Here is a 17,234-nt window from a genome sequence, read left to right as displayed (position 1 = left end):
AACTTGTGTTTCTCTCTCCTACCCATCACTAGCCGGCCGTCACCTTCCAAAGAACGGCTGAACATGCCCCATTCGATCGCCATAGTTGTTGACATCATCATGGGTTCTAGATAACTTTGTTGTTAACAGAAAATATTAATGTGATTTTTTAAAATTATTTTTCGCTCTTTTTGTGGTGATGACGTGGCTAAAATATAAAACATAAGGTTATTACGATGTCATTTTGGTCTAAATCTAATTTTTAAATACATATTTTATTTAAATAATCTTAAAAATAAGAAAACTTAAAAAAATACAAAAAATAAAATAAAACAAAAGGAAAACTTTGATTATCAAAAAAAAAAACAAAAGGAAAACTTAGGCGAGAGGGCTTCCGGCCCTTGTCATTGTCGCCGGCAAGCCCTTGTTTGCGTTTTCTTTCTTTTTTTTTTCTTCTTTTTTTAGGGTTTGCTTATTTTTTAATTTAACTTAAATAAATTTATATTAAAAAATCAGATTTGGACTAAAAAGACTTTATTTTAGCCACGTCAGCGCAACATATGATAGAGAAAAAAAAAGTCACATCAATATTTGTCGTTAGGCAAATTAGACGGAATTAACAAAAATACTTCATCGCATCAATTTAATAAATTTTAGCACCCATTTATACTTTTTGAAAATTTTAGAACTCAATTGAACTGTCATTATAAGTTTTAAAATTTGTAGTGTACTGTTCCCAAATACCAAGAAGTGGAAAAAAGGGCAAAAGTAGTTTGAAAGTATTATTCCACGAGCAGGGCCCAGCCTCGAGGAAGAGCTGGAGGCCCCCCTAACCAGGACGTTCCCCTAGGCTCAAACCTCATTCCAGAAATCTCATGTCTCTCGACCTCTGGGACCCCTTCCCTCAGACTTTCTGGGAAAATTCATCCTTCGTCAACACCAGGATCGACTGGAGGGAAACCCCGGAAGCCCATGTGTTTAAGGCCGATCTTCCCGGGCTCAAGAAGGAGGAAGTGAAAGTCGAGATCGAGGACGACCGGGTGCTCCAGATGAGTGGAGAGAGGAAGGTGGAGAAGGAGGACAAGAGCGACAACTGGCACCGAGTGGAGCGAAGCAGCGGGAAGTTCATGAGGAGGTTCAGGTTGCCCGAGAATGCGAAGATGGATCAGGTCAGGGCTTCGATGGAGAACGGAGTGCTCACCGTCACTGTTCCCAAGGTGATGGAGAGGACGCCTGAGGTCAAGGCCATTGAGATCTCTGGTTGAGTCTGTGATGGTGAAACTTCATAGTGAAATCGTGGCTTTGTGGGTGCAGCGTCTGTGCGTTTCGTCTCTCTTTTGTGTTTCGAGAGTCGTGTAAATGTGGGCAGTTGTCTCTGATACACACCGTTGATGTAGCCAGCAGCTTGTGTAGTGTACTATACACATATTCATGAGCACAAGTCTGCGAAGAGGGTTGACTTGATGGTCCCTGTTATTGCTCATTAAAATAAATTATTCGAATCAAGAAAATATCAACCAGAATAGCTGCCAGGAAGCAGAAGCCACAGAGACAGCAAGTGCTTTTTTAAATATATCATTAGATGCCCTGTCTAAAATGACCACGCTTATTTAAAAAAGTGCAATTATACCTAGGTTGACCGCTTGGTGTGTTCTGGTCTTTGCATTCTCCGTTCCATGACCTCTATTCTGTGTAAATCTTCAAAGAGAGTAAAACCAGCCTGGATCAGCAAAAGCCCCCGTTTTTAAGAGCATAACTTAGTATTACTGAATATCTTCGATTGGAAAAAGATAGTGAAGATGGAAAATCAAGGGCGAAATCCCCCCAAGAGATTGGTTCTGATCCCAGGACCATTCCAGGGCCATCTCACTCCCATGCTTCAGCTGGCGACCATCCTCAAGTCCAAGGATTTCTCCATCACAATTGCTCATACACAGTTCAATAGTCCAGATTTTTCTGCTCACCCCGATTTGACCTTCCTATGCATCCCGGACGGCTTATCCGAACAAGAGGTTCAAAGCCCTGATGTGGTAGCCATTGTGCTGAGGCTTAATGACAACTGTGAGTCCAGCTTTAGGGAGTGCCTAACTCGGGGCACAAACCACATGGAGCCAGGTGACAAGATCTGCTGCATCATCTACGATCCACTTGTGTACTTCTCTGGAGCCGTTGCCTGTGATTTGAAGATTCCTAGCATTGCTTTATACACAAACAGTGCTGCTTATATCGCAGTTCGCCCAATTCTTCTCCAGTTAAAGGCACAAGGACACATCCTTGTCCCAGGTACATGCTCGTTTTCTTTTATTGAGTTACAGTTATTTCCTTCCTAATTAATATCATGGTCGAGGGGAAATCTTGCTCTTAATTTATTTTTTGTTGGGAAGATGGATGTATTGACGAAAAACAGTTGCTGTTTTAAATTCTGTCATGTTTGATCTTCAGCATGACCCTCTGAAAAAAAAAGAAAAAAAGATCTTCAGCATGACCCTGTAGTTTTACGATCCGATGAGTCTCTTATAACCTATACATTATTCAAGACTGGTTTCTGTGTCAGTTTGACACCCAAGCCAGATTTAATCCTGAGTGTCATATTGCTAAGTATATAAAGCCGATGGGTGCTAGATCACTTGTAGTTGTGCTGACTAACAACTGGCTTGTGTTGTGTTCTATTAGACACAATGCTGCAGGTTCCGGTGCCCCTGCATCAGCCGCTCAGGTTCAAAGACCTACCAATCTACAGTTATGGAAGTTTAGACTCTTTCTTGGAGGGGTTAGCCTTGACGCTTAATATCAGACCATCTTCTGCCATTATATTCAACACGATTCACTGCCTGGAAGAGTCACCTCTCGCCCGGGTCCACCACCAGTACCACGTTCCGATTTTTCCAATAGGCCCTCTACACAAATTCGCTCCTACCTCAGCTGTTAGCTTACTGCAAGAGGATACTGGTTGCATTCCATGGCTTGACAAGCAAACTCATAATTCAGTCATTTATGTGAGTTTGGGAAGCGTAGCACATATGAACCAAGACCAATTGTCTGAAATGGCTTGGGGTCTGGCAAATAGCAAGGAGCCTTTCTTGTGGGTTATTAGGTCTGGCTCAAATCCAGGTGCGGAATGGATCGAGGCAATGGATGAAAATTTCAAAGAATGTGTAAAGGACAGGGGATGCATTGTGAAATGGGCACCTCAGAAGGAAGTACTGGCTCATGACGCGGTGGGAGGGTTTTGGAGTCACTGTGGATGGAACTCCACCTTGGAGAGTATATGTGAAGGCGTTCCGATGATATGTCAACCATGTTTTGGCGACCAAAAGGTGAATGCGAGGTACTTGACTCATGAATGGAGGGTTGGATTAGAACTGGAGGGTGAGATAGAGAGAGGGACAGTAGAAAGGGCTGTTAGAACATTGATGAAGGAAAAGGAAGGCGAAGAGATGAGGCAGAGGGTCTTTGATTTGAAGCACAAATTTGATGTTAGTACGGGTGATGGTGGATCTTCTTGCCATTATCTGAGCGAGCTAGTCGAGTTGTTGAGATCGTTCTAGCAGCACATAGTTGTGTGCTACTAAAGCACCACACAGAATGAAGTTTGCGTCGTGCAGAAAGTGCAAAGATTCGGTCTTCTAGCATTGAAGAACACCCCGACCAAAAAAAAAAAGGTATCGAAGAACAGAACTGAACAGATAATACTCTTTTATGCGATGATAGAAATGTGTTGGCTTATCATATGCAAGTTTGAGTTGAAGCATTCCTTTCAAGTTTTCTTTCTAACCAGTGCATCTGATTCGAATGGATTGTATTCACTCCTCCTTTCATGTATAAACATTTTAAATGAACATGACACGGTTATCCATTATGTCATAATTTTGAAATCTAAGCATGACACGCTTATCATATGATAAGACCCATTTGATACGTTTAAGGTATGAATTATTGGAACAAGCTTGTCAAATATGTTTGGACACGTATAAGTATGTTCAAATGTGTCTAAATATATCTAAAAGTGTGTTGTGTTCTTCCAACTAGCTTGTCAACTGTACCATCAAACTTGTTTAAGCATGTCATAGAAAGAATCAATCTAAATATGATATATTTAGCTTTCGTGTACAAATGAGTTGTTTCTTTTATGACACAAACCTGTGTAAGCGTGACATGTGCACGCTCAACCATGTGTCGAGTCAATGGGTTGTGTCGATATTTGCATCGAGATTGATCAACATGCCCTACTATCGTGTCTGATGACTGTTCTTCCTGCCCAGCAAAAATAGAAATTAAAAGAAAAGGGGGAATACGAATATCGTATACTAACAAGCTTAATCTCTTGTCCATTGAAACCTCTCGTCCATGGAAACCTCTCTTTTCTAGGTCCGGCGCAGGCTGACATTGTTGCACTTTAATTCAACGGTAAAATATTGAGAGGGCATAATGCCTGCGAGGGACCATAGATTCACTCTTCTCTTTATCATTATGAAAAGAAAGGTTTATGAAGGAGGACTGACCAATGATTTTCTCATTTTGGCAAGCCAATGCTGGTAACCGGATTCTTACTTTCCCAATTTTACTTTGTATAACTTTTCTATGGGGCAGTTCTATGGTCTAGCGGCCACTGGTTGACGGATCGTAGGGTCATAACAAGTCGTAACTGGTTGAATTTTTTTGTAACTCCTATACAAAATGTCATAACACACTAAAACTTGAAGGCAATCACGAAAAATAGGCAAGATTTTCTCTTTTTTTTTTTTGTTTCGATGATCATTGGCCATTGCAGATCTACTTATGAGGATCCCTAGAAACACTTTTGTTTAGTCTCTTGAGGAACTGATCTCTTATCGCATCTCGTTGTGTTCAAGTTAATTTTTGTTATAAATTTTATACAAAGTGCCATACTCAATAGACGACAATTCATAAAATATTTCTAGTGTTTGTGTGGTGCAGTTTATAGAAAAGTTACACTAGAAAAAAAGGCTTGGTTCAAATGAGGCACAAAGGGAAATTGGTCTCGAGAGACTATTGATGCTTATAATTATAAGAGGGACAATTGCAAAAAGTATCATGAGATTTGCACTAAACATTAAATACCATCTTTACTTTAAAACCTATAACTTAGAGTTTTTCATTTTATAACAACTTATATACTCACAACCCTACTTATTACAGAAATTGCTATTTCCTTTCCCAAACTAGCCATCCCAAAAAGGAAAAAAAAAATCACAAACCCTAACCTGCATTTCTCTCTCCTCCACCATCTCTCTCCTATCCGTCACCGGCCAGCCATCGCTTTCCAAAGAACGGCCGAAGATGCCTTGTTTGATCACCATAGTTGTTGATGTCATCATAGGTTCTAAATAACTCCGTTGTTAACGAAAAATATTAACGCGTCTTTTTATTATTATTTTTTCTCTTCTATGTGGCGATAACGTGGCTAAAACATGAAACATAAAGTTAAAACGATATGATTTTGGTCTAAATCTAATTTTTAAATACATATTTTATTCAAATAATCTTAAAAATAAGCAAACTTAAAAAAACACAAAAAGGAAAAAAAAAAACAAAAGGAAAACCTAGGGGAGAGGGCTTGTAGCCCTTGCCGCTCCCACGGCAAGCCCTTGTTTGCGTTTTCCTTTTTTATAGTTTGCTTATTTTTTAATTTAACTTAAATAAAATTTATATTAAAAAATCATATTTGGACCAAAACGATATTCGTTTTAACCACGTCAGTACAACTAGGGGTAAGCGGTTCTAGGTTCTTTACAAGTTCCATATAGAACTTGAAACCTATTCTCGGGGTACAAGTTTCCCATTTTTTGGAACCTAGAACCTACCCGTCAGAACTTAGAACCTGTAACCTACCTTGTCACAGGTTTCGGGGTAGGTTCCAGGATCTAATAGGTTCTTTTTTTTTGTTGTATTTTTAGTTAAATAAAACAAAAAATGAACGCAACAATACTGAACAAGCTTGTCATTCATCAAAGGGAATACAAAAGACTAGTTTTTCTGGCATTACAATTCAAATAAATATAACTAAAATGAGAAGTCATTGTGTGAATCGATACTAGGGGTGAGCAGTTCCATGTTCCGTATAGGTTTTACCCATGATAATAAGTTCCTCATTTTTTGGAACTTAGAACCTACCCTATCACAGGTTCGAGGGTCAGTTCCAGAGTCTATTCAGGTTCCACCTGTATTATTAATTGAACAATTACAGTGAATTATTACCTTAAATAACCACCACTTACTGCTATAATCCACTAACCATAATTTATATTTAGACACATGAAAAATATGAATCATTAACAAGTCATAAAATGAAAGCTCAGACTAGTAGTTTCAGATCATACACTCATCATCTAATGACATAAAACACAGTAGGATCACGAGAAGACAGGCTCAGGTTCCAGGTTTCAGGTTCAATATACTTAGAACCTCGAACCTACCCGTCGAAACAGGTTCCCAAATTTTTAGAACCTGGAATTTACCTTGCATACTTTGGAACCTGCAACCTGCAGATTCCCATTGGTCAGGTTCTTAGGTTCTAGGGTAGAACCTGGAACCATGCTCACCCCTAATTGCAACGTAGGCTAGATAAAATAATAATAAAAACATCACATTAGCATTTTCCATCAGCCAAATTGGACGGAGTTTACGGAAGGACTTAATTATACCAATTTGATAAGTTTTATAACTCAGTCGCACTTTTGTGATAAGTTTTAGGGATATATTCATTAGAAGTCTTAAAACTTGCAAAAAGTGCAATCAAGTCCTAAAACTTGTCAAATTAGTTTAGTCAAATCCTAAAGTTAACACCGTCAAATTGTTTAACGAAAAATGCTGATGTGGCATATTTAAATAAATTTCTCTCTCCTACGTGACATTTATTATTATTTTCTCATTCAAATATTATTTAAATTAAATAACAAAACTAAAAAAAGCTAAATTTTTATTTAAAAAAAACAACAATGATAAAAGAAAAGAAAAGAAAAGAAAAGAAAAGAAAAGAAAGGGGAGTCCTTGCCATTGGGCACTGTCGTTGCCGCCCATCACCAAAGTGGCCGACGACCCTCGCTAAGCCCGAGTGGGGCTCGCCCGGATTTGGGCGAATCTGACTGTCGCTCGGGCCTAGTGAGCGTTGTCGGCCTTCGCCTGGGGCTGGCAAGGACGGGCGGCGTCTAGATCAGGACGAGCCGCGTTGGCGAGGGCTTGCGAGGCGTTGTCCAAATCTAGGCGAGCTTCGCGGTCCCCTGGCAAAACCTCGCCTGAGGCTGGCGATGGTTGCCGGCAGCGAGGGCCGGCGTTGCGCAGATCTGGGCACCTCAACCTAGATCTGGGTGAGCCTCGCCAACCCTTGCTTGGATTGTCCACCCTTGACTTGCCAGCCCCTCCGGTGATGGCGGCAGCACCCTACTAGTGAGGCCTCCTCTTCTTTTTTTTACATTATTGTTTTCTTAAATAAAACTTTAGCTTTCTTCACTTTTTTAATATAATTTAAATATTTTAAAATAATAATAATAATAATAATAATAATAATAATAATAATAATAATAATAATAATAATAATAATAAATGCCACGTATGAGAGAGAAATTGATTTAAAAATGCTAAGTCAGCATTTTCTGTTAGACAAATTGACGGTGTTAACGGAAGGACTCGATTGCACTAACTTGATAAGTTTTAGGACTTGATTGCACTTTTTGTAAGTTTTAGGAGTCAATTGCACTTTAGTAATAAGTTTTAGGATTTTTAGTAATGATATCCCAAAGTTTTGTAAGTTTCATTGCGGGGAAAAAATGGCAAATAGTCGAACGTATGATTATGTCCATGAGCAAAGCCCAACCTTGAGAAAGAGCTAGAAGCCCATAACCAAAAGCTTAAGCCTCGTCCCAGAACTCTCACAAATGTATGAGGAGGACCTCCTCTTCTCCCTATAGATACCCCAGCACGTCCCTCTCCTTCCGACAAGAATCTAGAAAGAAAGCAAATCACCAAGAACTCCAAACCCGAGCATAAATCAAGCAAAACTCATCCTTCAACATCATTAACCTCCGATCAAACGACAATTTCAGAGACGATTATGTCGCTCATCCCGAGCTGGTTCAGCGGCCGGCGCAGTGACGCCTTCGGCCCTTTCCCACTTGACCTCTAGGACCCCTTCAAGGACTTCCCTTTCCCTTCCTCTTCCCTCTCCGCCTCTGATTTCCCCCAGACTTTCTGGGAAAATTCTGCCTTCGTCAACACCAGGATCGACTGGAGGGAGACCTCGGAAGCCCACGTGTTCAAGGCCGATCTTCCTGGGCTCAAGAAGGAGGAAGTGAAAGTCAATATCGAGGACGATCGAGTGCTCCAGATTAGTGGAGAGAGGAAGGTGCATAAGGAGGACAAGAACGACAAGTGGCATCAAGTGGAGTGCAGCAGCGGGAAGTTCATGAAGAGGTTCAGGTTGCCCAAGAATACGAAGATGGATCAAGTCAAGGCTTCGATGGAGAACGGAGTGCTCACAATCACTATTCCCAAGATGGAGGAGAAGAAGCCTGAGGTCAAGGACATTGAGATCTCTGGTTGAGTCTGTGATGGTAACTTACGAGTGCTAATGTGAAATCGAGGCTTTGTGTGTGTAGAGTTTGCGTTCGTCGTCTCTTTCTTGTGTATTTGGAGAGTTGTATAAATCGGGTGTTGTGTCTAAGACACTGGTGTAATTTAAACTATCAATACTTTTTTGTAAAATGATGCAGAGGAAGACAAACTTGGAAAAGGCTTCCGAAAGATAACGTTTATTTTAAATATTGAAGTGCGATTTACAATATCTTAGGTGCCTATTTATAAGGAGGTCGCCTTTTGGGGAACAACCAAATATTTAAAATCAAATAACATAATTAAGGAAAATAATATTGATAAAAGGGGAAGTCTTCAAAACGCATTCTGAAATCTGCAAATCATGCCCAAAATCTTTGAAGGAATTCTTGATAAAGGGGAAAGTCTTCAAAACGCGTTTCGAAATTTGCAAAACATGTCCGAAATCTTCGAAGGTCTAGAAATCAAGGATTTTGATTTGATATGTTGTTCGCATCATAATTCCTCCGGATCAAAAGTTATTATCGTTTGAAATTGACCCGTCAAATAAGGCGAGGGCGAGGGTGAGGGTAGGAGTGCTCGCTTTTATGACGCTTGAAGGTTTCCATATAAGCATTTGCTATTTGTTCTACATCAATCTCCTCCACTTCAAAAGAACTCAACCCCGAGTTATTATAAGGATAAAGGGGAGTATTTGGGGAACAATACTCAAACAGGTCCACCACATTGAATGTCGGAGAGATGTTGAGGTCACCCGAAAGATCAACAATATAGGCATTGTCATTGATCTTCTTTACGATTCGGCAGGAGCCAACTTTTTTGTGCTTTAGCTTGTTATATGTACCAATGGGGAAACGCTCCTTGTGGTGGTAGACCATAACTTCATCAACCTTAGCAAATACTTTGAGGCGGCGGTGTTTATCTGTAGCAACTTTATAGATAGCAATGGAAGCTTCCAGCTGTTGCTTCACACAACCTTTTATTTCGTGCAATTTTGTTGCTAAATTCTCAGCTGTAACGCTATATCCTGGGACTTTAGGCAAAGGCACGAGGTCCAGTTTATGTTGTGGAGTTCGCCCATAAATAACCTCAAACGGGAATTTGCTTGTGGAGCGGTTGACGGTGTTGTTGAAGGCAAACTCAGCAGGAGCAAGATACCGGTCCCATTACTTTGGCATGTCACTACAGAGGCAATGAATGATATCCGTCATAGTATGGTAGACGATTTCAGTTTGACCGTTAGTTTGGGGATGGAAAGAGCTGCTATACTATAAATCCGTCCCAAATAAGCGTCACAGGGTCCTCTAAAATGACTAAGGAATTTGGTGTCACGGTTGGATGTGATTGTTTTGGGCACACCATGCAAGCGGACTACTTCCCGAAAAATTAGGTTAGCTACATGGGAGGCATCGGAAATCTTTTTGCAAGGAATAAAGTGTGCCATCTTTGTGAACCTATCCACCACCACAAAAACATAATCCATACCTTGTTGGGTTCGAGGAAGGCCCAACGCGAAATCCACCCAAGGTCCAGAAGGAATAGGTAAAGGGGTGTAGAGACCAGTGTTTTGCGAGTGGCCTTTGGCAGTCTGATAGATGTAGCACTTTTTCACAAATCACCTAACGTTCCGCTTCAGTTGAGGCTAATAGTACCACTCTTCAACCAAAGCAACTGTTTTGTCTCATCCCAAATGTCCTCCAAGGATGCCACCATGGAGCTCTCGAATAAGTTGTTCCCGCAAAGAGTTGCCCGGGATGCACAACCTATTGCCAAAGAACAAGAATTTATCTTGAATGATTATACCACCATGAGAGCCTGTTGTAGAACACTTCTTCCAAATGTCTTGAAAGTTGTCATCCTCGGCATAAAGAGCACAAAGGTGGTCAAATCCTACAATGTTGGCACGCATGGTGACGAGTGTTGCAGCATAATGACTAAGTGCATTAGCGACTTTGTTCAAGTGGCCTGCCTTGTGTTGAAGCATGAAGTTGAATTGTTCTAAAAAAGGAGACCCAACGTGCATGCATTCGATTAAGATGCTTTTGACTCTTGATATACTTGAGTGCTTGATAGTCAGTATTAAGGACAAACTCATGTTGATAAAGATAGGGTTGCCAATGCTTGATGACTCGTATTACAGCAAAGTACTCATGTTCATAGGTAGATCATTGCCTACGGACATTATTAAATTTCTCGCTAAAATAAGCAATAGGCTTACCTTCCTAGGAGAGAACAGCGCCAATGCCTACTCCAGAAGCATCACAGTCCAGTTCGAATACCTTTTCAAAATCTGAGAGCATCAGTACTGGTGCCATGGAAAGTTTCTCTTTGATGAGAGCAAAGCTGGCTTCTGCTTCATCACCACAATAAAATTTTCCCTTCTTCAAACATTCAGTGATTGGGGCCATAATAGTACTAAAATTTCGGATAAAGCATCGGTAGAATGTCGTGAGCCCGTGGAAGCTACATGCCTCCCTAACGGTCTGGGGAGCTAGCCAATCACAAATGGCAGCTACCTTTTGTGCATCAACTTGAAGGTCTTCTGCTTCAACAATATACCCCAAGAAGAAGAGTCGATTTGTTATGAAGCTACATTTTTTCATATTAATGTACAATTGGTTCTTCTGCAAGGTTGACAAGACATATTTTAGATGCTTCATATGCTGTTAGTCATCTGGACTGTATATGAGGATGTCATCAAAATAGACTGCCATAAACTTGCCAATGAAAGGTTTGAGAACATGAGTCATCAAACGCATGAAGGTGCTGGGTGCATTGGTGAGGCCAAACATCATGACAAGCCATTCGTACAACCCTTCACTTGTTTTAAAGGCTATCTTCCATTCGTCGCTGGGGTGGATGCGGACTTGGTGGTATCCACTACGTAAATCAATCTTTGTAAAGACCTTTGATTCAGCAAGCCAGTCGAGCATGTCATCCAAGCGAGGGATTGGGAATCGGTATTTGACTGTAATTCGATTAGTTGCTCGGCAATCGATGCACATACACATGCTCCCGTCTTTCTTCGGTGTGAAGAGTGTGGGGACTGCACAAGGGCTCATGCTCTCGTGCAAGAAGCCTTTTTGAAGGAGTTCTCCCACTTGGTCTTGTAAAATTTGGTTCTCCTTCGAGCTCGCTCTTGGAAGAAAGTTAATCTCATGTTGGATATCTCTCAAGGGAGGTAATTCGATAGGTAGATCCTCCGGAATGACATCACTAAATGCTTTTAACAACGGTTAAAGAGCCTCACGAATGGGAATAACAGCTCGTTGATCATCTTTTTCCACAATTATATATATCCCTTCACATTTATGGACGTTTAGCATAATGCCCGCACTTTGCTTCTTCGGGGCCTGGGGAGTGTAACTCTGCGTGTTCAAAGTAATCTTTGTCTTTTCCCACACAAAGATGTAGCTGTTCTCTCGGGCTCGGTGGGTGATATCAACATCATACTGCCACGGTTGTCCCAGCAAGACATGGCATGCATCTATCTCTACCACATCACATATAATAATGTCCTTATAGGACTATCCAATTGAAATAGGTAAATGACATAATTGCATTACCTTGAGTTCTGTCCCTTTTTGAATCCACCCGATTGAATAAGGGGAGGGATGTTTTAGCTGTAAGTAGTCCACCAGGGCCTTGGACACAATGTTCTCACAACTATCATTGTCAATAATGACATCGCAAACTTTGCTGTTGACTGTACAACGGGAACGAAAAAGACTGTTTTGCTTGGTATACTCTTTTCGCTGGGCAAGTAATAGTCGTCTAACGACGCACTTGACATGCTCACCCTCTTCATCCTCCACATCTTCTTCATTCACCCACTCATTTCCGTAAATTTCGTCATCGTGATCGACAACATTGGCCATCTTCTGCCGTGGGCAGTCACTTGAATGATGACCCAGTTCGTTACACTTGTAGCATCTAATTGGTTGTGGCTTAGCGTACGGATTCTAGGCATTCCGATTAGTGTTACAGTTGTTTGCAGCAACTGGTTCCTTGGGCGCCCCAGCATTAATCCCTGAAGTTCGATTCATATTGCTGGTTTGTTGGTTGGAGGATTCTGGAACATCTGGTTGTCTCCCCCTTCCAAATGATCCACTCGCGAAATAAGTATGAGCCCGATTAGTGGGGCTAGTTCTCTCCAGTTGCATCTCGATCTTTCGGGCCATTTCTTGAGCATCCTCAACAGAGAACAAACAGTGTAGTGAAACACAATCTTGAATATTGAGTCGTAAGCCATTGATGTACTTGGCGGTCTGTTGTGCCTTTGATTCAGCCAAGTTGTTGCAGGCGGAGAGTCGAAGAAACTCTTCTGTGTAGGTTTGGACTGTTCAGTTTAGCTGCTTACAATTCTGGAATTGCTGAAACAATAATTGTTCATAATCGGTTGGTAGGAACCAGACCTTTAACATTTGTTTCATTCGATTCCACGTTTGGATGGGAGCTTTCCTTTGTTGGCATCGGGTCAGCTGTGTCTGCTCCCACCAAGCTGAGACGCCTCCCTTCAACTTGTACGCCACTAGTTTTACTTGGCGGTCCTCTTCGATCTTCATGGCGTCGAAGGATTTCTCAACTTCCCAAAGCCAGTCTAGAAAGTCTTCAATATTCAAGTTGCCATTGAAGGTTGGGAGGTCAACCTTCAATTGATATTGCTCAGGGTCTCGTCGATGTCCCATGTTCTGACGAACTCCACGGACAAGCCCGTCCAGGAACTCTTCTTCTTCTTCTTCTTCGGAGTCCTCGACGTAGGCTTGTCGCCTCTGTCAAGGATTTGCCCCACGTTCCATAGCTGCTTCCTGGACTTGAGCGGCCTGAACACGGTTTGCCGGAAGATTACCAGGTATGGGGTTGGCGGACAAACGCTAGATGGCGACAAGTAATTCTTGAAACCTCTGTTCGGTTTGCTCCGCAAATCGATTGAACTCAGTCCGTGTAATAGGCTATCAAATGGCGCAGAGGAAGATAGACTTGGACAGGGCTTCCAAAAGATAACGTTTATTCTGAATATTGAAGTGCGATTTACAATATCTTAGGCGCCTATTTATAGGGAGGTCGCCTTTTGGGGAACAACCAAATATTTAAAATCAAATAACATAATTAAGGAAAACAATATTGATAAAGGGGAAAGTCTTCAAAACGCATTTCAAAATCTACAAATCACGTCCGAAATCTTTGAAGGAATTATTGATAAAGGGGAAAGTCTTCAAAACAGGTTTCGAAATTTGCAAATCACGTCCGAAATCTTCGAAGGCCTGGAAATCAAGGATTAGCTTTGAATGATCGGAAATCAAGGATTTTGATTTGATATGTTGTTCGCATCATAATTCTTCTGGATCAAAAGTTATGATCATTTGAAATTGACCTGTCATTTAAGGCAAGGGCGGGAGCGCTCGCTTTTATGACGCTCGAATGTTTCCATATAAGCATTTACTATTTGTTCTACATAAAAAAAGCTTAACTTCAATGTTGCAATTTCAGCCCCATTTTATCTGTTAAGTTTGATTGCTGGAGTGGATCTTTGCTTTTGCTCTTGATCTGGCTCGCTAGTCTCACATTTCGTTTCAAGCCTTAGGATTTATTTGGAATTTTCCTAGCCAGCAGTCTGTGTAGTGTATTATGCACTTTTTCATGAGCACAAGCCACAGAAGAGAAGAGGGTTGACTGCGCCACGTGGCGCCATGTGTCGATTGCTGAAAGGTGTGGCCCCATGGCGACGTGTGCAGGGGCCGGCCTATGCAAATGCAATGTTTTCTACAGAAAAGCTGCCAAGAAGCAGAAAATAGGAGGGGAGGGAGACAGAGAGAGCAAGTGCTTCTTTAAATATTTCATTAAATGCGTGTCAAACTTGACAACAAACCTTTAAAAAGTGCAATTACTCCTAGCTTACGCAAATTGACCGTCTGGTGTGTCCTGTTTACTTGTCCTTGATTACCCGGGTCCCTTCGCACTCTCCGTCCCATGATCTCTCTTTTGTGTAAATTTTCAAAGAGAGTAAAACCAGCCTGGATCAGCAAGCCTCTGTGTTTGAGAGCATAACTTAGCATAACTTCTGAATATAAAAAAAGATAGAGAAGACGGAAAGTGATGGACGAAATCGCAAGAGATTGGTCCTGGTCCCAGCACCATTCCAGGGCCACCTCACTCCTCCCATGCTTCAGCTGGCAACCATCCTCAAGTCCGAGGGCTTCTCCATCACAATTGCTCACGCACAGTTCAACAGTCCAGATTCTTCTTCTCACCCCGATTTCACCTTCTTATGCATACCTGACGGCTTGTCTGAAGAAGAGGCTCGAAACCCTGATCTGATAGCCGTTTTGCTGAGGCTTAATGTCAACTGTGAGTCCAGCTTTAGGGAGTGCCTAGCTCGGGGCACAAACCATATGGAGCCGGGTGACAAGATTTGCTGCATCATCTACGATGCACTCTTGTACTTCTCGGAAGCCGTAGCCCGCGATTTGAAGATTCCTAGCATTACTTTATACACAAGTAGTGCTGCTGCTACCATAGTTCGCCCGATTCTTCTCCAGTTAAGGGCACAAGAACACATCCCTGTCCCAGGCACGTGCTCATTTTCTCTTATTTAATTTACACTTATTTCCTTCTTAATTATTATCAAGGTTGCAGCGAATCTTGCTCTTAATCCATTTTGTTTGTGAGGATGGATGTATTGCCGAAAATTGATTGCAATTTCAAAATCTGTACGTGTGACCTTCAGCATGACCCTGTAGTCCATGATCCGATCGACGAGTCTCTTCTATGCCTAGCTTTATTCAACACTAGTTTCTATGTCATCATCCAAGTTTGACACCCAAGCCAGATTTTTATTCCGAGTGTTGTCAAACCGCTTAGTATATAAGCTGATGGGTTCTAGCTCACTCGTCGCTGTGCTAACTAATAACTGCCTTGTGTTGTGTTCTATTAGGTTCCATGTTGCAGGTTCCGGTGCCCCTGCATCAGCCCCTCAGGTTCAAAGACCTACCACTCTCCAATTTTGGAAGTTTGGACCATTACTTGGAGTTGGTAGTCTTGATGCATAATGTCAGATCATCTTCGGCCATTATATTCAGCACGATTCACTGCCTCGAAAAGTCACCTCTGGTGCAGCTCCACCAACAGTACCAAGTTCCAATTTTTCCAAAAGGCCCTCTACACAAACTCGCTCCTACCTCAGCTGTTAGCTTACTGCAAGAGGATACTGGTTGAATTCGATGGCTTGACAAGCAAACTCATAATTCAATTATTTATGTGAGTCTGGGAAGCATAGCACATATGAGCCCAGACCAATTGTCTGAAATGGCTTGGGGTCTGGCAAATAGCAAGGAGCCACTCTTGTGGGTTATTAGGCCTGGTTCAATTCCAGGTTCGGAATGCATTGAGTCAATGGACGAAGAATTCAAAGAATATGTTAAGGACAGGGGATGCATTGTGAAATGGGAACCTCAGAAGAAAATACTGGCTCATGAGGCGGTGGGAGGGTTTTGGAGCCACTGTGGATGGAACTCCACCTTGGAGAGTATATGTGAAGGTGATCCGATGATATGTCAACCATGCTTTGGGGACCAAAAGGTGAATGCGAGGTACTTGACTCATGAATGGAGGGTAGGATTAGAACTGGAGGTGAGATAGAGAGAGGGGCAGTAGGAAGAGTTGTTAGAATATTGATGAAGGAAAAGGAAGGTGAAGAGATGAGGCAGAGGGTCTTAGATTTGAAGCACAAGTGCGATGTTAGTATAGGTGATGGTGGATCTTCTTGCAATTATCTGAGCGAGCTAGTTGAGTTGTTGAGATCGTTCTAGCAGCACAGATTTGTTTGCTACTAAAGCACCGCGTGGATTGAAGTTTTTTTTTTTTTTTGATAACCGAGGTGTCCGCGCGGCCGGCAAGCGAATGCTCAAACCAGCGGTGATGCCCGACTAGTCCTCGAGGGGGGCTAGCGCAGCATCCCACCGCCACGACCCCCCACTTAAATCACTGATGGGCGAGTTTGAACCCAGGACCTCTCGTGAAAGGAACTGGGCACAAACCAACCCAGGACCTCTCGTGAAAGGAACTGAGCGCAAACCAACGCAGCCACCCATGGGTGGGTACGTGGATTGAAGTTTGTGTAGCACAGAAAGTGCAAAGATTTGGTCTTCTGGCATTGAAGAACAGAACATAACAGATAATGCTTGATGCAATGACAGAAATTTGTTGGCTTGTCATATGCAAGTTTGAGTTGAAGCAATATGTTCTTTTTTCTCTCTAACCAGTGGAGCTGATCTGAATGGGTCGAATTCACTTCTCCTTTCGTGTATAACATGACATAATTATTTATTATGTCACAATTTTGAATCCTAAATACGACACGCTTATAATATGACAGGACACATTTGACATGTTTAAGATATGGACTATTAGAACAAACTCGTCAAATATGTTTAGACATGTAAAATGTGTTAAAAAATGCGTAAATATTCTGAAGTGTATTGTGTCGCTGTGACTAACTTGTCAATTGTATCATCAAACTTGTCTAAACATTTCATAGAAAGTATCAATCAAGATACGATAGCATTCGTGTGAAAACGAGTTGTTTCTTTTATGACACAAACCTGTGTAAGCTTGACATGTGTGTTGACACCTAAATTTCGATCGACCATTTAGTGATTAATTGCATAGAAAATTAGGGATTAAATTTT

The 17,234-nt window shown here is 41.7% G+C and overlaps 2 protein-coding genes and 2 pseudogenes across 2 annotated transcripts; all 4 read left to right on the top strand.

The window, feature by feature from the left end:
- Positions 1-765: 765 nt before the first annotated feature.
- LOC115663261 (class I heat shock protein-like) lies at positions 766-1,383 on the top strand. Its single transcript, XM_030585276.2, has one exon. The coding sequence runs from the start codon at positions 855-857 to the stop codon at positions 1,242-1,244; it is 390 nt and encodes a 129-aa protein (XP_030441136.1). The 5' UTR covers positions 766-854; the 3' UTR covers positions 1,245-1,383.
- Positions 1,384-1,653: 270 nt separating this feature from the next.
- Positions 1,654-3,706, top strand: LOC115663262 (UDP-glycosyltransferase 76E2-like). Its single transcript, XM_030585277.2, has 2 exons — positions 1,654-2,262; positions 2,653-3,706. The coding sequence occupies exons 1-2, from the start codon at positions 1,779-1,781 to the stop codon at positions 3,525-3,527; spliced, it is 1,359 nt and encodes a 452-aa protein (XP_030441137.1). The 5' UTR covers positions 1,654-1,778; the 3' UTR covers positions 3,528-3,706.
- Positions 3,707-7,909: 4,203 nt separating this feature from the next.
- LOC115663263 (18.1 kDa class I heat shock protein-like) lies at positions 7,910-8,757 on the top strand (annotated as a pseudogene).
- A 4,469-nt stretch (positions 8,758-13,226) lies between these two features.
- On the top strand, positions 13,227-16,406 carry LOC115663260 (UDP-glucose iridoid glucosyltransferase-like; annotated as a pseudogene).
- The last annotated feature ends 828 nt before the right edge of the window (positions 16,407-17,234 follow it).

The sequence above is a fragment of the Syzygium oleosum genome, unplaced genomic scaffold, assembly GCF_021117445.2.
Source record: "Syzygium oleosum isolate NSW1041296 unplaced genomic scaffold, Sole_v2.1 Sole_v2.19, whole genome shotgun sequence".
Classification (NCBI taxonomy): domain Eukaryota; kingdom Viridiplantae; phylum Streptophyta; class Magnoliopsida; order Myrtales; family Myrtaceae; genus Syzygium; species Syzygium oleosum.
The sequence above is the reverse complement of the archived record's forward strand: the minus strand, read 5'-3'. Positions and strand labels throughout refer to the sequence as shown.